Here is a 14,449-nt window from a genome sequence, read left to right on the forward strand (position 1 = left end):
TGTTGAACACGGGCGTGCGGGGCTGTCACTGGTACGAAGCAGTATTATCCTATGGACGCTCTGGCAAGGAAAGAACGAAAAGGTATTTTATGCATAGTTACCCACCGGTAACTGGGTAGGTTGATGTTGGGTCGTCAGTTAGCAAAACGTGATTGGTTTGCCCTGGGCAAAATGAACAGGGAAGGAAAGGGCAAAAAAAGAAGACGCGTTAACACGAGATTAGCATTGTCCGCTTGGTAGGCAGGTACTAATACTACAGTAGGATCATGCGGAGACATACGGCTGAATACATCCTGCACTGAAAAAAATGACAAGATGTTGAATGTATTAGTAATTTACTGGTCTTTCGGCTGCGTTGGCGCGCTCTACGGACCAATGATTACGGGCCGTTCTGTTCAAGTTGTGGTGTACACTGTCAACGTCATAGGATACGTACTGTTAAGCCCTTCAAATTGTTGTTTGAAAGATACACCTAAGTTCGTTCGATGGTTTCTTTGCAGCGTCGCGTGGCTTTACTAAGTACAATTATATGATAACCCGACTTTACCTTTTTTTTTCTACCTTTACTTTTGAGAAAAAATCCACTGCTTCGCTCTTAATCTAGATAAAAGAGGCGCAGAACACTCATATGCCCAAGTGCCATGGTGGTGCCAGAGAATTCTATTTTAAGTGCAGATTGTGTTGGCAGCCTCAGCAAGAAGTAAGTTCGAATAGGATATTGGATCCATTCGAGCTTCTTTCACTTAACATCTGTCGGCTGACAAACCGGGGACAAAATAATCATCCATTGTTAAGGTAAGGTCCACTATAGATGTACTACTGGGTCTTAGGTTGAAAAAGGTTCAGGTTGCTGCCTGCTGTAGCAGCTGACCAGATAACCCAGATCGCAGTTCTCAATCAAACGAGGTAATATCGAATATTGCCCTATCACTAAGTCTTGAGAATACAAAATTAGCTACCAAGCTCGTCTATCGGTATAGAATTTCTTCATCGCAATTTTTTTATTATATATATATATATATATATATATAGGGTGCGCACGACTTATGTAGCAATTATGATGATTTATGAAATTGTAAATGGTCAATATTGTGACGGCATCATTGTGGACTAAGAAGTGGATGCTTAGAAGCGATGCGCCTACTGTAAATAACAAAAGCGTGCTAACAACGAGTCTACCTGTCAACCCTAGCAAGGGAACAAATCTTCATTACAAGCTGCTATACACTCAACGAGCAGCCGACGCGTCTGTTTATAGGTCTTAACTAAAGAATTACAGCATAAAAATTGCATTAGATAAATTGGGATGATTATACAAAGCGGGCCAGCTAACGAAGGAAGCTTTCCGCTACGCAGTCATCATTCCTATTCCTCGATCTTCGGTCGGTATACACTTGAAAAACAATGTTTCAGAGTAGAAAACCAAAAAGAGTGCTATACCTTTATCCATCAACATCAGGAATAGCATTCAATATTTATCTGCGAAAGTGCAGTCTATTTAAGTGGAGTAAGTACAACTCGTATTCGACTTATAAGTCGAGGTTATATAGTACTTACTAATACTTTTTGCGTTATCATATACTTAATAACTTGAGAAACAACTTTTACAGCAAGGATTTTCCCACTATATATATATATATATATATATATATATATATATGTGTGTGTGTGTGTGTCTCTATAGGTTTAAGATCCGCGAATAAATGGTTGTTGCTTGTTTCTCACCATAATCGTTCCCAAACTACACTAGAACATCGCAAAAATGCTATTAGAATCAATACAATTTTATTCATCAATGAAAGAATAGATGCTCTTAACTCATAATAACGCACTATATAGCACCGTCAGCGATAACCTTAAGGTTCAATATTACGAATACACGTATCCACAGGTACTCGTAAGCTCCCCGCTGAGATTTAGTGGCTATTGAGAGTTGGCAGATTTATGAGAGGGATTCCGCAATCCCTTGTTCCTATCGATCCGACGTATAAATTCTCATCAAAATACTTCCATTCATAGTTCTTTAGAACAACAATCCCAAAAAAAAATGTTGGACAGGGCGGGCACTGCCTGAAACATATAATAATAGGTTTTTGTAATGAATGTTTTATTTGTGCCGTCGGAAAGAACATGAGGGAAGGAGGCAATAGTTCTCCCCGTGTTTTTGATGGGTAAAAGCAGCGACCTAAGATAGTACATCCTGCAAATAGTCTGCGGCACGCTATTTACATTGGACATGTTTGACATTCGACTGCTTCCCTATAGTGACAAGCTGATCAATGAATCGAACGTAGGCTTCCGACATTTAACCATGATCTCCAATGCCGGTAAAACTTCCGTACACTTGATCAAGGCTTACAAAGACCTTCGAACTTACATCTGAGAAGTTGCTGTAACCATGCTAATAGTTTTGTTTGTTAAAAGCCGAAGCCTCCCGAAATTTAATAGGAAACCCAAATCTCTGATTTGTTCAATTGCTTTTTTTCGTGATAATTATTGCTGCATCCAAAGTCAAGTCGGTGAAAACAGGTTCGAAAGTTCACCTGCAATTAAATAATTGAGTTCGTCAGAACTATATGTCTTCAATCGTGTATCCATTATAAGTAGAAAATACATGAAAGGCAGGCCTCGTTCCGCGAAGCAGATGGCAATTCTTCCAAAGTTCTGACTATTCGCTAGCGATTGACAATTCAAGCTTTATTGTTGCGTGTCTAGTTTCCAGATCCAGTCGATCCTGGGTAAGTTGTTGCACGACGACAGCATTTTCAAAAGAAGTTAGCGCGGCCGACTAGGCTACGTGTTATCGTCAGCTCTCCGAACCGGACTGTAATCGTTACATAACTCTTTGCAGCAAAGCCTTAATGAAACATCATTGTACGGATTTTGTTTGGCCTATTGAATAGAGTTGCTCAGTAAAAAAAAAAAAAGAAATGTCCATTACGTGTTGCTCTAGAGACTGATTTCCACAGTAAAGGGTGTTCAGATTGACTGGACGCAAGCCAATTTGGCCTGAAGTAATTCCTGTCCTATGTAGTTGCACACTCAGAGGGAGCAAAACGGATCTACTTTATAGTGGTGGTGCCAAAGTTTTTCGTGGCTGGCATAATAAAGCCGGATTCCAAGATGGGCCTGTATCAACGACCTGAGTTCTCGAATTGGTCATGAGGAGTATCGTTTGCGACTTGTCTATGGATGACGAATTTGTTTAATTGCGTACTTCACTTTGATGAATGTCAATGCGTTGATATAATATACTTTGGAAATATTATCCGAGGTTTTCCTGCAAAGCAAAACTTCCGTGTTAGGGTAAACCATTTATCATTGAGTAAAACAGGGTCGTTTAACACTGTTATGTTTGCAGCGTTCAGCGTGTCGAGTATCCAAACGTAAGTTTCGCTTAACCTAAAAGTAGGTAAAAAGCTTCAGCATCTTTGCACGACATTCGTTTGTTGCTCTGCTGTATTTCCTCTGTCTAGATTTTATCGTTGGACAGATATATTCGGGTTGCCGCAATAGTTACTTTGCGATGAGTCGCCTCGGCGGCTTTAGAAGCGTAAATTATGATTTGTCAGCAATATATATAAATGTGACGGGATAATTAGACTGAATATAATTTATTCCACTTTGTCAGCGTATAGAAATATATATGCAAGGGATTAATTAATTTCTCTCGACGAGACAATAATGACTGTGCAGCTCTCAAAGAGCTCTAGACGAAAACGCCATTTAGAACATGGCGGAGCATTAGATATTCTACATTGCGAACTAAATAATGATCATCTTAAAAAAAAAACGGCACAAAATAGCAGAGGTATGTTCTGTAAGCCGCTTTATGGAAAAAGCTTTTCCTTGCGATTAAGATATTTAAAGGGCAAGGGCTAGTTTCAGCTTTGATTTTCACTGATTTACGAGGTACGCACAATCTTACGAGCGGTTCAATACAATGGGCTTATTATTATTATTATCAAGTGTAAACCCAGCGATTCTGAAGTACTTTATCGCCAGTCAAGCTGCTACTGTACAAATGAATGCCTTTATACGCATGAAAACGCTTCAGGGTTATAACATTTAAGGGAAACGTTCAATTTTTTGTCGGATAATTGTACCCGCGCCTGCCGATCGATCGACTAGGTCTTCGGGAAAAGCAGGCGATCTCGTAAACATAATACAAAAAACAACAGTTTAGCAACGTCTAGTTTTACGGGTTTTAAATATATATATATATATAAATAAAGCACATATCTACCGTATTTTTAAGGCCAGCTGGCGCATGATTGGTTCTTCTAATTGTAGTTCACCGGCTGAAACTTCGTTATGTTGCTAAGATCAATTTAACACTATTAAGTTTCTTGTTAGTGTTGTCTTGCTGTAATTTTGCTTGTGATACTTTGGTCTTTGCGTCAATTCGTTTTTTATTTTTACCCGTTTCGTGGAACTTTCTATTGCCAAAGTAAGCTTTGAGTAATCTAAGTTAAAAAAAAAAAAAGAAAAAAGGAAAAACAACTAAGAAGTTTTAATGTGAATGTTGGGTGAGGCAAGATTCATGTTCCATGATCTTCGTAGATCACGCGTCTTACCAATCCACCCAGGTTTCCCGCTCCGTACATTAATAAAGTAAGAAGTCTTGTTTCGCTTACTATGGCTTGAACGCGCTCTTCTCACGTAACGTAATCTTCAGAACTTCTTGAAAACCATTCGACACTATTCGTTCACGACGGCCAACAATAACGTTCATTTCAACAACAGTATTTAGCACATTAATTTTGTAGTATATACCGTGTAGTATATACTGATACATAGATGCTATCAACTTAAAACATAGGAGACCCCAAACGTTTTACTTTCTTCTACTAGACCTCGCTGCGTTCCAAATACTGTCCTTAAATTGTTCGTTACCTTGGTCCGTTTCGATTTTGCGTTCCGTACTATGAAGGTGTAGATCTTGCATTGTCTGGATTGTCGAAGTTTAAAATTGCAAGTAAGATTTTGTTATTCAAATGATGCTTGTTGACGATATATAACACTTGGTTAGTTAACGATAAATCAGAGAACTTATTGCATGTCCGTAACGCTAAGAGACCTCTATAGTGATTTTTGTTCCGTGACAGCCGTTTGTCGATACGTTTGGACAACGAAGATATCGAAAGCTATAAATTGCTGCCACTGGCGATGCAATAGCTCTGTGATTTTTAGCAAAAAGTAAAAGAATGATTTTCTGTTCAACTTACAGCGGGTCGTGTAACTGTGCGGATCTGCAGCATAAGACAGAAAAAAAAAATCTCATTTATCACGTATAAGTATCACTAAGGAGCGGTTGAAATGCTTCTGTGAACGTAGATCGTTACTAGTTTGCCAATTGTGTGCAGTGTCACCTGCTGACCAAGCTTTTGAAGGCTGTCTTAAGCTTGGTAAGGTCAGATACTGTCGAAGCTACGATCGAACTTGTCAGTGATAGCAATGGTGGAGCCAACGTTGGTGCAAACGTCGCCAGGCCAATGGCCTTGTTATCCAGAGCTAGTTTATTATAAAAACATTAGCCGGGATGCCCGAAAGAGAGGACCTATCAGAGCTATCTTCTGCTTAATTATTGCGCTTACCGTGTATGCAGATACATACTACTGCTCAATAGTCAATAGCGTACTCTTTTTACCGCAACATGTGAGTTACTTAAAATACGCCATATGCGGCTTAATGTTGGTCTTATGCCTTGGACACTTCGCTTCGTTTACTTACGTCCATATCGTACCCGAATGCGAAATTGAGTACAGCCGCGCCAAACTTCTTAACATCTCGGAAGATGATAAAGGTTTCAAATTGAAGCCCGATACGCAAACCGTGACACCGTCGTTAGCGCCATGCACAGATGTGGACAAATTCACTGCAGACATGTTTCGTTTGCCCTCGGATTGCCAGGCGCCTGATACAGTTGGCAATGACACTTCGATTGACGACCCATGGCAGTTTCGACAATACCAGCCAGGTAACAGAATTAGTAGACTGACGGATCCTGCCTACGATACCATTATGCAAAGAACCATCGAGCCAAACTCGCGCGCGACTGATTGGCACCTTGAAGATGAAAGAAGTGCCGACGCGTTTGTTCGCGAGCGAAGTCACGAAATTGACCCGCTTATTGGCTATACGTCTGAAACAAGCTATTACGATTTCAGTATACTCGGCAGAAGAATGCCGATATCGCTCGCTGATGCTGGGGTCGAGGCAGTGCATCGACTCTATCAATTTCAGCCGTACAAGCGTGCAACAGAGATACTTGACAATATCGGCCAGGTGTGTCCCGCCAGCGTTCAATGCAGCTTGTTTGTCCTTGACCCGTTCCAGCTCTTCGTATTAAATCGTAATCTTCGTTTCTGGTTCCATATCCGGGTCTTTAGCCCACTCGTTGAGGAGATAACAAAGGTCAACACAAATATGCTGAACTGTGGTCTAGGCACACCGAATTTAATCGGCGTCGCTAGTGAAGACCAGCTGAAGTACCTATATCAAACTCGGCCGGATTTGGTTCCTGGTCTTGATAAAATAATTCCCTTCCTACAGTTTACCACTAACCAAGAATACCTCGTGAATCGCTATCGCGATTTTTGCATAGGCGGCGCTCTGTCGAAGGTGAACTGGAGTCGAGGTAGCGGTGCGTGGAACGAAAATCTTCCTACAGATGCCGAACTTCTTATGCTCGCATTTTGCACGTATATGGATGTACGCGTGCCGATAGACGCTGACTATCTAGAGGGCCGAAGGTTCACACAACAACACGTGTACGACGCGACGAAAGAAGCTGAAACTAGGCGAACCGGTGACGACGAGGTGCGTATGCACAAACTGTCCAAAAGACCTCCTCATTATTCGTTGCAGATCAAACACGAAATGGTCGACGTCGGCCCGGGTTCTGCAAACGTATTCAAAGTGATTTTCACGTTTCTTTTCTACCAGTACCATTTTAACAACGGGAGAATATGCAATATGCCTATGGATGCCTCCGGATTTGATGTTGCGCAGATTATCCGTATGCGGAACGTATAGGAGTACTAAGTTTGTTACTGATGCGCGATCGTGTGCAGTCGTCGGACGAGGTTTTCGTTGTATTTGAAAACCTCGTCCAACGAAAATCGAAGGGTTCACTCTTGCCTGTAAACTAGAATGCAAAATTTGGTCGAGACATTACCCTCACGCAAACGTGCCAACCTAAATACAAGAACGGGTAAACATTTTCAAACTTCTACATACTCTCCTACAAAAATGGTCAATGCTATTGATCATTTTTTTACTTTTAGAAACAGCACATATTTCTAAGCTTTATCAATTCATTGTGATAACGTGACATATGAAGTTGAAATAATTAACAAGGTGGACAAGCGTGACTTCTATTTTAAATTGCATAACTGCTATTATAATCGACTGTGACAAAAAAATATTGACCACTAGTCATGTGGTAATAACAGCAAATATCTTGAAATTATCATGGTGGATCATTATCGTCACCGTTGCTTTCGAAGGGATTGGATATTGGAGGCAAAGGTCTGCATGGGGACAGAATGTGGACAATTGACGACTAAGAGAAATATCAAATAAATGATAATGTTAAACAAGATGTATGGTAATCTGATTATGTTATGCGTAATAAATACGATCATGAAGAAATTTGAGAAAAACTGAAGGCAAGAACAACGAACTTAATGAGAAAAGTACGTAGTTGTCAAGCGTATGTATTTCATTGATGCGATAAAATAAATCAGAATTGCATCTTATTTGCAAATATTAGTACTAAAAAAAACAAGCGTAAAAACAATTCCCCTAGTGTGCATTTGAGCGTGCTCACTCCATCGATATGCAACCAATCGCTACTTCTCGTATTAATGGATCTTCATCTTTCAGCTACATGCACGATTCTTTTAGCATATACAGAGTAAGTGAGATTTGCGAAAAGAAATCACCACCACCACCACGGAAGTCGACAGATGTTTGAGTACGTGCGTCGTGGGTGCAGTAGCATACAGGAAGCAAGTTTCCTTGGGAACAATGCTGCAAGTGCCCAATACTACGACTTGCTCATGTCAAGCAATTGGCTACGTATCGCGAACCCATGTGCGATGGGTATCTGACACGGTGAAAGATCGCACGTAGACAACTGATACCAGCTTCTATGTGTGCAGCTTCTATTGGGAAATGGCCTGCCTCGCCTATTAGGTTGCCGTTTCAATCGGGAAAGAACGTAAATCAGATGACGCTATGGTATCAGCATCAATTTTAGCGAACTAGCGGACAAGTTCGATTACTGCGATTAGGGCGAAAGACGTGCAAGATAGAGTAACGATATAAGTGGCATTAATGGCTTCATCGTCCGTGTTTCGAGGAAGTCTCTTCACAAGCATGGTCGTGCCCTGACCCCCCCCAAGGGTCGAGCCCTTTGTTATCGCGCTCGATAAGATTGGCGTGTCGCTCCTGTCGTCGTTAGGGCATCGCACATACTCTTGTAAGTATATAGCCAGCTGAACGGGAAAATGCCAATATCTGTGCGAGAACGTCTATGCAGAGAAGACTGAAGTTCGTTTCGGATGATGACGTCATCATGCAGGTTTCAATTTTTCGAGTTTTTTTTGCCTAAAATCGGGAATTGCATATGCACTTGTTAACTTAATAAGATTAAGTATGAGTCAAGGCTGAAAGGGAGGTCTGTTGCTACGCGTTAAGTGAGGTTAGACAAACTATTACAGTTATTATTATTACTATAAATTAATAGTTCAGTGCTCACATAAGATTGCAGTTGAAAAATTAGATTCCGAAAGCGAGATTAGGAGCTGAGTACAGGGCTTGTAAGTCGCGACACTCTAATCGAAGTGTTGATTAATGCAGTGCATCGTATATGGTTTGAGCCCCCTGAAACGGCCTAAGCCTCGAAAAAGTTCTTGTTTACCCTATCTACACCTGAGAATAATCGCCTCTTCATAAGTATTATTGCTGGGGGAAGTAACTCGCATTACCCAAGCCATGTAACTAGAGGGCAAGCTACAGGTTTGTTCGCTCTTGAAATTGGCAATAGAGATCATTTGGGCTATGCCATGACAGAGTTGTGCTGTTTTCATGGACTAAAACAGCTTCACGGGCATGTTGCGTAACTTTATATATCTATTCTGCTGTAAGTAGATGGTTTCGTAACTTCGGGTAGGGTGTTGCATGCTACTGAAGGTCGTCCATTTAGGAAGCTGAGGCTTGAAAAAATCTTCAAGGTGGCCCAGGATTTCCCTCACTGCATCGATTGGTTTGCTCATCAAGTGTATCAATAATTCTTCCACGAATTTTTCGCACAAATTCTCGCTTCATTGGTAGCCATTTTGAAAAAGCAGCACGGCCATCATTTGGATCGTGATTAGTGGGGCCTCAGTTGCCTCAGTGGCCGCAGACGCTATGCTAACTGATAGTCAGTCGATAGGCAAATGTACATTTATGTTTAGCCAATTTTTATCCATAGTTAAACAGTGCGGGACAGCCCTAATGAGCGTCATCGAGAGCAACTACGTTTTCGAAATGCCCTGAGGGTTTCGATATTCTTGATCAACGAAATCAAAAACAAGGAAGGCGCAATCCAAAATTAATTAAGAAAACTTCTCGATTAAGATAAAGTAAACGTGAACGTTTACTCAAGTTTAATACAAATATAATACAATATAGTGTTATATAATAGTTCGTGTGAGTACGACTGATATGTACGTATGAAAGGTGTGGTAAACAGCATTTTGCTGTTAGTACTTTAAAACTAAAAATTTTGCTTGCGTATACCTTCATTTTTTCATTAATATGGGCCTAGCAAGTAAAACTAATTATATCATCAAAATATTCGGTAGCTGTAGGACAGTAGTGTGTGTTGTCCTATGAGAAGGCTGCCGGAATGCTTACATATCGGTGTACCTTAGGGTTAGAGTCTCTTTGAGTAAGAAAACTTATTGCGATATGAGAAGTTTTTACGATGCGAGAAGAAGAGGAAGGAGAATCTTTTTAACACCCTGATTTATAAATTTGTTATGAACCAAAATCCAGTTCCCAGCCGCGTTACTGTGCAAACATCGTTTTACTAGAACATTTCACGAACGAAAGATTTATTCGTACATTGATTTTGAACGGGAATGTTCAAATGTTTCTATATTGAAAGTGTCTTGCAAAATAAATAAGCACGAAAAACCTAGCCTCACCGATAAATCTTTTTTTGGCGGGAACTTTTTTGCGCAGGCACACCTAGAGCACACACATACGACATTGCTTAACTCTCTTTATTTCTAAGTGATTACTTGAAGTTTGCAACAATGCATGTTCTTTGATAGACGCCGGCTTTGCCGGTATTTCGTATAGGTTGATGGATGTTAAACGTTACCTAAATCATTATCATCATCTGGTACGATGCTAATAAAATTATAATTAATTCTAGATTCGTATAGAAAATTTATGCTGTAAGAGTGTTCCCAACCGTTTATGAATTCTAAACCAATGTTATAAACTCCAGACACACTAACATTTAGGACAGATCAATGAAGAACTGAGCCGAGTACAAACGATAGTTTCGTGCAGTTCGTTCATTAATTGCATTAAATAGTTAACAAATTATATTAACTATAACCATGATTGAGCTTCTCGGGTACCGATAGGAACTTCACGTTGAAAAAGCTGGGTAGAGATCATCGCAAATCGTTGAGGTAGGTACATACCAGCGAATTTTGTAAAGTCAAAAAATGAATTGATTGAGATGGTAAGACGCTGTTTTGCTAGGAACTTCAACTGCTGCGAAAGCTGAAGCAGAACAATGTTCCCTTCATAGAAAAAATAAGCACATATTTTTTTCTACAAATACGTACCCTTAGAATGGCAACAAACGGTAAAAATTGTATGGGAAGAACTTACAATGTATACTATCCCCATGAAACTCCTTTGAGGGATAATAGATATCTATTTCTATCGCGTACGATACGCAACCGTTGTCATACCATTATCTAGACATTACGCTTTCGATTAAAAGTGGTTATCTGTACAACCACTTTGGCTTCTAAACCCATGAAGAAAGCATGATTACCTTTGGCTAAGCCGTGACTTTCTTAATAGAACATACATATAATTTGATACGGGACGCTTGAATTAGTTGCTGTTGGCTTAGAAATTTCGATGTCGGGTTAAAAACTACAGGACTATTTATTGAGAAAATAGGGAAATCGACGTTAAAAGTACGTAATTGTCCTGCTTCCTATACCTAAGCACAGCGCCACGCGGGGTTTTACAACCGACGATTAATTAAGGGGTGGGCTATTCGCTGTCCTAGGACAGTCCTTACTACAATAACGGCGTGGATAACCATCCGTCATCGTCTTTCCCAGCTCCGGCACCGTTTCGTAAATCGCTTCTATTCACATCTTTCAACGATTTAAGCTCGCAGAGCAAACTGGATTCGAATTTTGTGTGCGAACACGATTAAGAGGTTAAATCAATAGCTAATATTAGAAAAAAGCCACAATGTTTACTGTTATGTTTTATATATAATGTCATCTAAAGGTCTGCCCTAAGATTTATTGATGTATTAAGAGCTATCCTTCTTACTTGAAAATGATACAAAAAGCATATTATCGGACGTTCCCCTTTTGCGCATTCACTCCTCTAAGAGGGCTGACGTTGATTAACGGCACTGCCTGGTAATGGGCGTCATTGTCTTAGGCTCCATTAAGACCAGCTTCACAGAGGTTATCGATAACAAATTGACTGATATACACGCTGGACGCGCGTAACTAAGCATGTTGATGGATTGATGGAGTCACGGCTTGAGTAATTACGAGATGGAAAAAGCAGTAGCCAGAACGCGGACATGTAAAAATATCAGCCTAGACACGATAGGAGTATTTATTCAACTCTTAACACGACGGATAACGATGATAACAAAACGTTCGCTATGTCAATCAAGGAAAACTGCTCAGATTACGCTATTCATCTTAATGAAAAAAAGACTTCGCGATAAAGTACATTTAAGAAAGTACAACAGCTTTTCTGAAGCGCGCAGTTCTTTTGGAAACCCATAGCTGCATCCATACTTTACTTGATATTTTACAGCCACAAACGTCAAAATCCTCAAGCAATGTTGGTACGGCCTTTCGGTGGTTCGTTCCTCATCTGGTTCCAAATCCAGGACAATAAGATAACCGTGCTTATTAGGAAAACACAATTTAGGGCAGCGGTGGGCGAGAACGATACTAACGATACTTGGCAGAATGAAGGACTATGTACCCAAAACGAAGCATCTCCGGATCATCCGACAGCGACTATTTGAAGAAAAACACTAGACAATCTCTATTGTTACAACAGCATGCGTGCATATGAAGGAAAAGGTAGTTTTTACTGCATAGGTAAAAAGCAGTTCGCCATATCGCTCGAATACATTCACGATACAACAAGCGAGGGAAGTCCTACGTAAGTGTCCAAAGACTATAAAGCGCAAATTTCAAAAAGAAATATAGAATATGTACAGGGAATAATTTGAGGAGAGGAACCTTGTCTTTGTTTAAAAAAAAAACCTAATATAACCATTTGTTTGAAATACAGATTAGCCTTAGAATACGGTTATATTCGTGTATAAAGTACAGAGAAAATTCTCAAAAGGTATAATGGTTTACAAAGCCCAATGATCTATCTTAGATTGTTAATTCTATCTAATTTGCAATATATGCAAACGAAACAAATTATAAAGGGACGTTGCATGAAGACGAGATTACCCAAAATCATATGTGCTACATATAAAAGTTTCGCTCGGCATGTAGGTTTCTTAAAAATGTCCTAAAGGATATTGGTTGGGTGAAGCAACAATTTTATTGTCACTGCTAGTACCTGGACCCGCAAAATCACCTCATATTTGAAAAGTAAGGCTCGTAAATTATCTTTTACTACATGTGTTAGTTATACCAGGAAATGATATTCTGTTTTCGTCCGACTTCATCACAAAGTGCACTTTTGCCTTTTTAACAATTTTCGATTGTATAAAATTCTCTTCGGACCATTGAAACGTCATAACTATCAAATCCCATAATCCCTTAAGGACTTTACTTCGTCTATAGTAGCACAAAGAAGTTTTTGCCTACTTGAAGTGTCCCAACTGTAATAGCTTCTCATACTGTTCTCAAGAGAAAACGATGCAAAGCGAAGGAATGGCCACAGTTCGTCCTAAACGAGTGGATCAGGTGAGATTAGAATCCTTTCAGAACTACAGAGTATGACTTCTTCACTGGTCGGCTACAAAGGTCTCCAACAGGAAGATCTTCATTTACCATGCAACTTTACTAAGTTATCCACTCGCTCGGAAGACGCTATTGCGTTTGAAATGAAGTTGGTTGTATCATAAAAAATCATCTGAGACTTGACAAGCCCACATCGGGTTCTTCAGAGGCAGAGGGTAGAATGTACGCTTGCAGGGTTGAGCTGTGTGCAGTTTAAATCCTGTAGAAATATTTGATATTTTAGTAAAATAAGTTAATAATAAGTTAATAAACGAAAGCTTATACAACTGACGGCTCAATTCAGTATATTACCTTAAAGGTTATGTTTACTTAATCGTGAAAACCGTAGTTTTTTCAAAGAAAGTTTCAACGAACACACAGATAATGAAACGGAATTAATCGACTGGCAATCACATTACAGAAAGCCGACACTCTATAGGAATGATTTTTTCCTGTGAGCTCTTCCTGAACGTACAGCTTAGCGACCGTTGGTGAATTATTAAAAGAGCAACCTAGGTTTAAATGCGAGTCATTAGCGTTAGCGGTGCACCACATCTAGTCGGCACTCTATTCAAAATAAGAAGCTCGTACTAAATCTTGAATTAGGATATAGCCTAAAGTGGCTTTTTATGCGACGTAGTTCGGTCCTTCAAACGTTAAACTTACTTTCCCTAGGGTGTGATTCTTAGTTTTACTTCTAAGCAGGGGGTTGCTACTATCGCGAGTACTCACCAAGTGACCTACCTTCCGCAGATTCAATGGTAAAATCGTAGAAATGTTCCACGGTCAAACTTTTAATGCGCTGTACTTATAACGTTTTTTGTTTAGATATAAGGAAGAGCCTTGGATTTCTCGGCTTTCCCAAGAACTTCCGATGCTTCGGGTACACCTAAATACGGTGCTCACCGGTGAAGCGCGTATCTTACCAAGCGCGGCAACTGTTTACTATGTTCTGTTTGTGTTTTTTTTAAGTTAAATATTGTATTCCTTTAAAATTTACCCTTGCATCAATCATTTTTCTCTTTTTTCTACCTAAATTTATTATCTTTACGTTTTAGTAGACTATATAATATAATATAAAGACATACTCCATGTGTGCCTAGTATGACAAGTCAGTACAATACTCATCACAACTTGAAACATATATTAGTGCTGTATATTTAAATGCAGTCGCGCCTTGAGCAATGCCCTATTCC

At 39.8% G+C, this 14,449-nt stretch overlaps 2 protein-coding genes across 6 annotated transcripts in view; one reads left to right on the plus strand and one right to left on the minus strand.

Moving 5' to 3' along the window:
• The window catches only part of LOC111265707 (uncharacterized), a 115,536-nt gene that overhangs the window by 17,411 nt on the left and 83,676 nt on the right, over positions 1 to 14,449 (minus strand). The window lies entirely within an intron of this gene.
• LOC111265703 (uncharacterized) overlaps positions 319 to 14,449 on the plus strand; it is an 89,818-nt gene continuing 75,687 nt past the window's right edge. For 3 of the 4 annotated variants that reach the window (XR_002683598.1, XR_002683597.2, XR_002683596.2), the window contains exon 1: positions 319 to 795. Coding sequence is in view for 1 of the 4 variants with exons in the window: in XM_022842601.2 (XP_022698336.1) it covers positions 5,458 to 7,038 (1,581 nt within the window). In the remaining 3 variants the exon portion in view is untranslated. Of the gene's footprint in view, positions 796 to 5,230; positions 7,300 to 14,449 lie in introns of those variants that run through there. The other variant, XM_022842601.2, reaches the window with a different exon arrangement.

Source organism: Varroa jacobsoni, unplaced genomic scaffold (genome assembly GCF_002532875.2).
Source record: "Varroa jacobsoni isolate VJ856 unplaced genomic scaffold, vjacob_1.0 scaffold_998, whole genome shotgun sequence".
NCBI classification, from domain to species: Eukaryota; Metazoa; Arthropoda; class Arachnida; order Mesostigmata; family Varroidae; genus Varroa; species Varroa jacobsoni.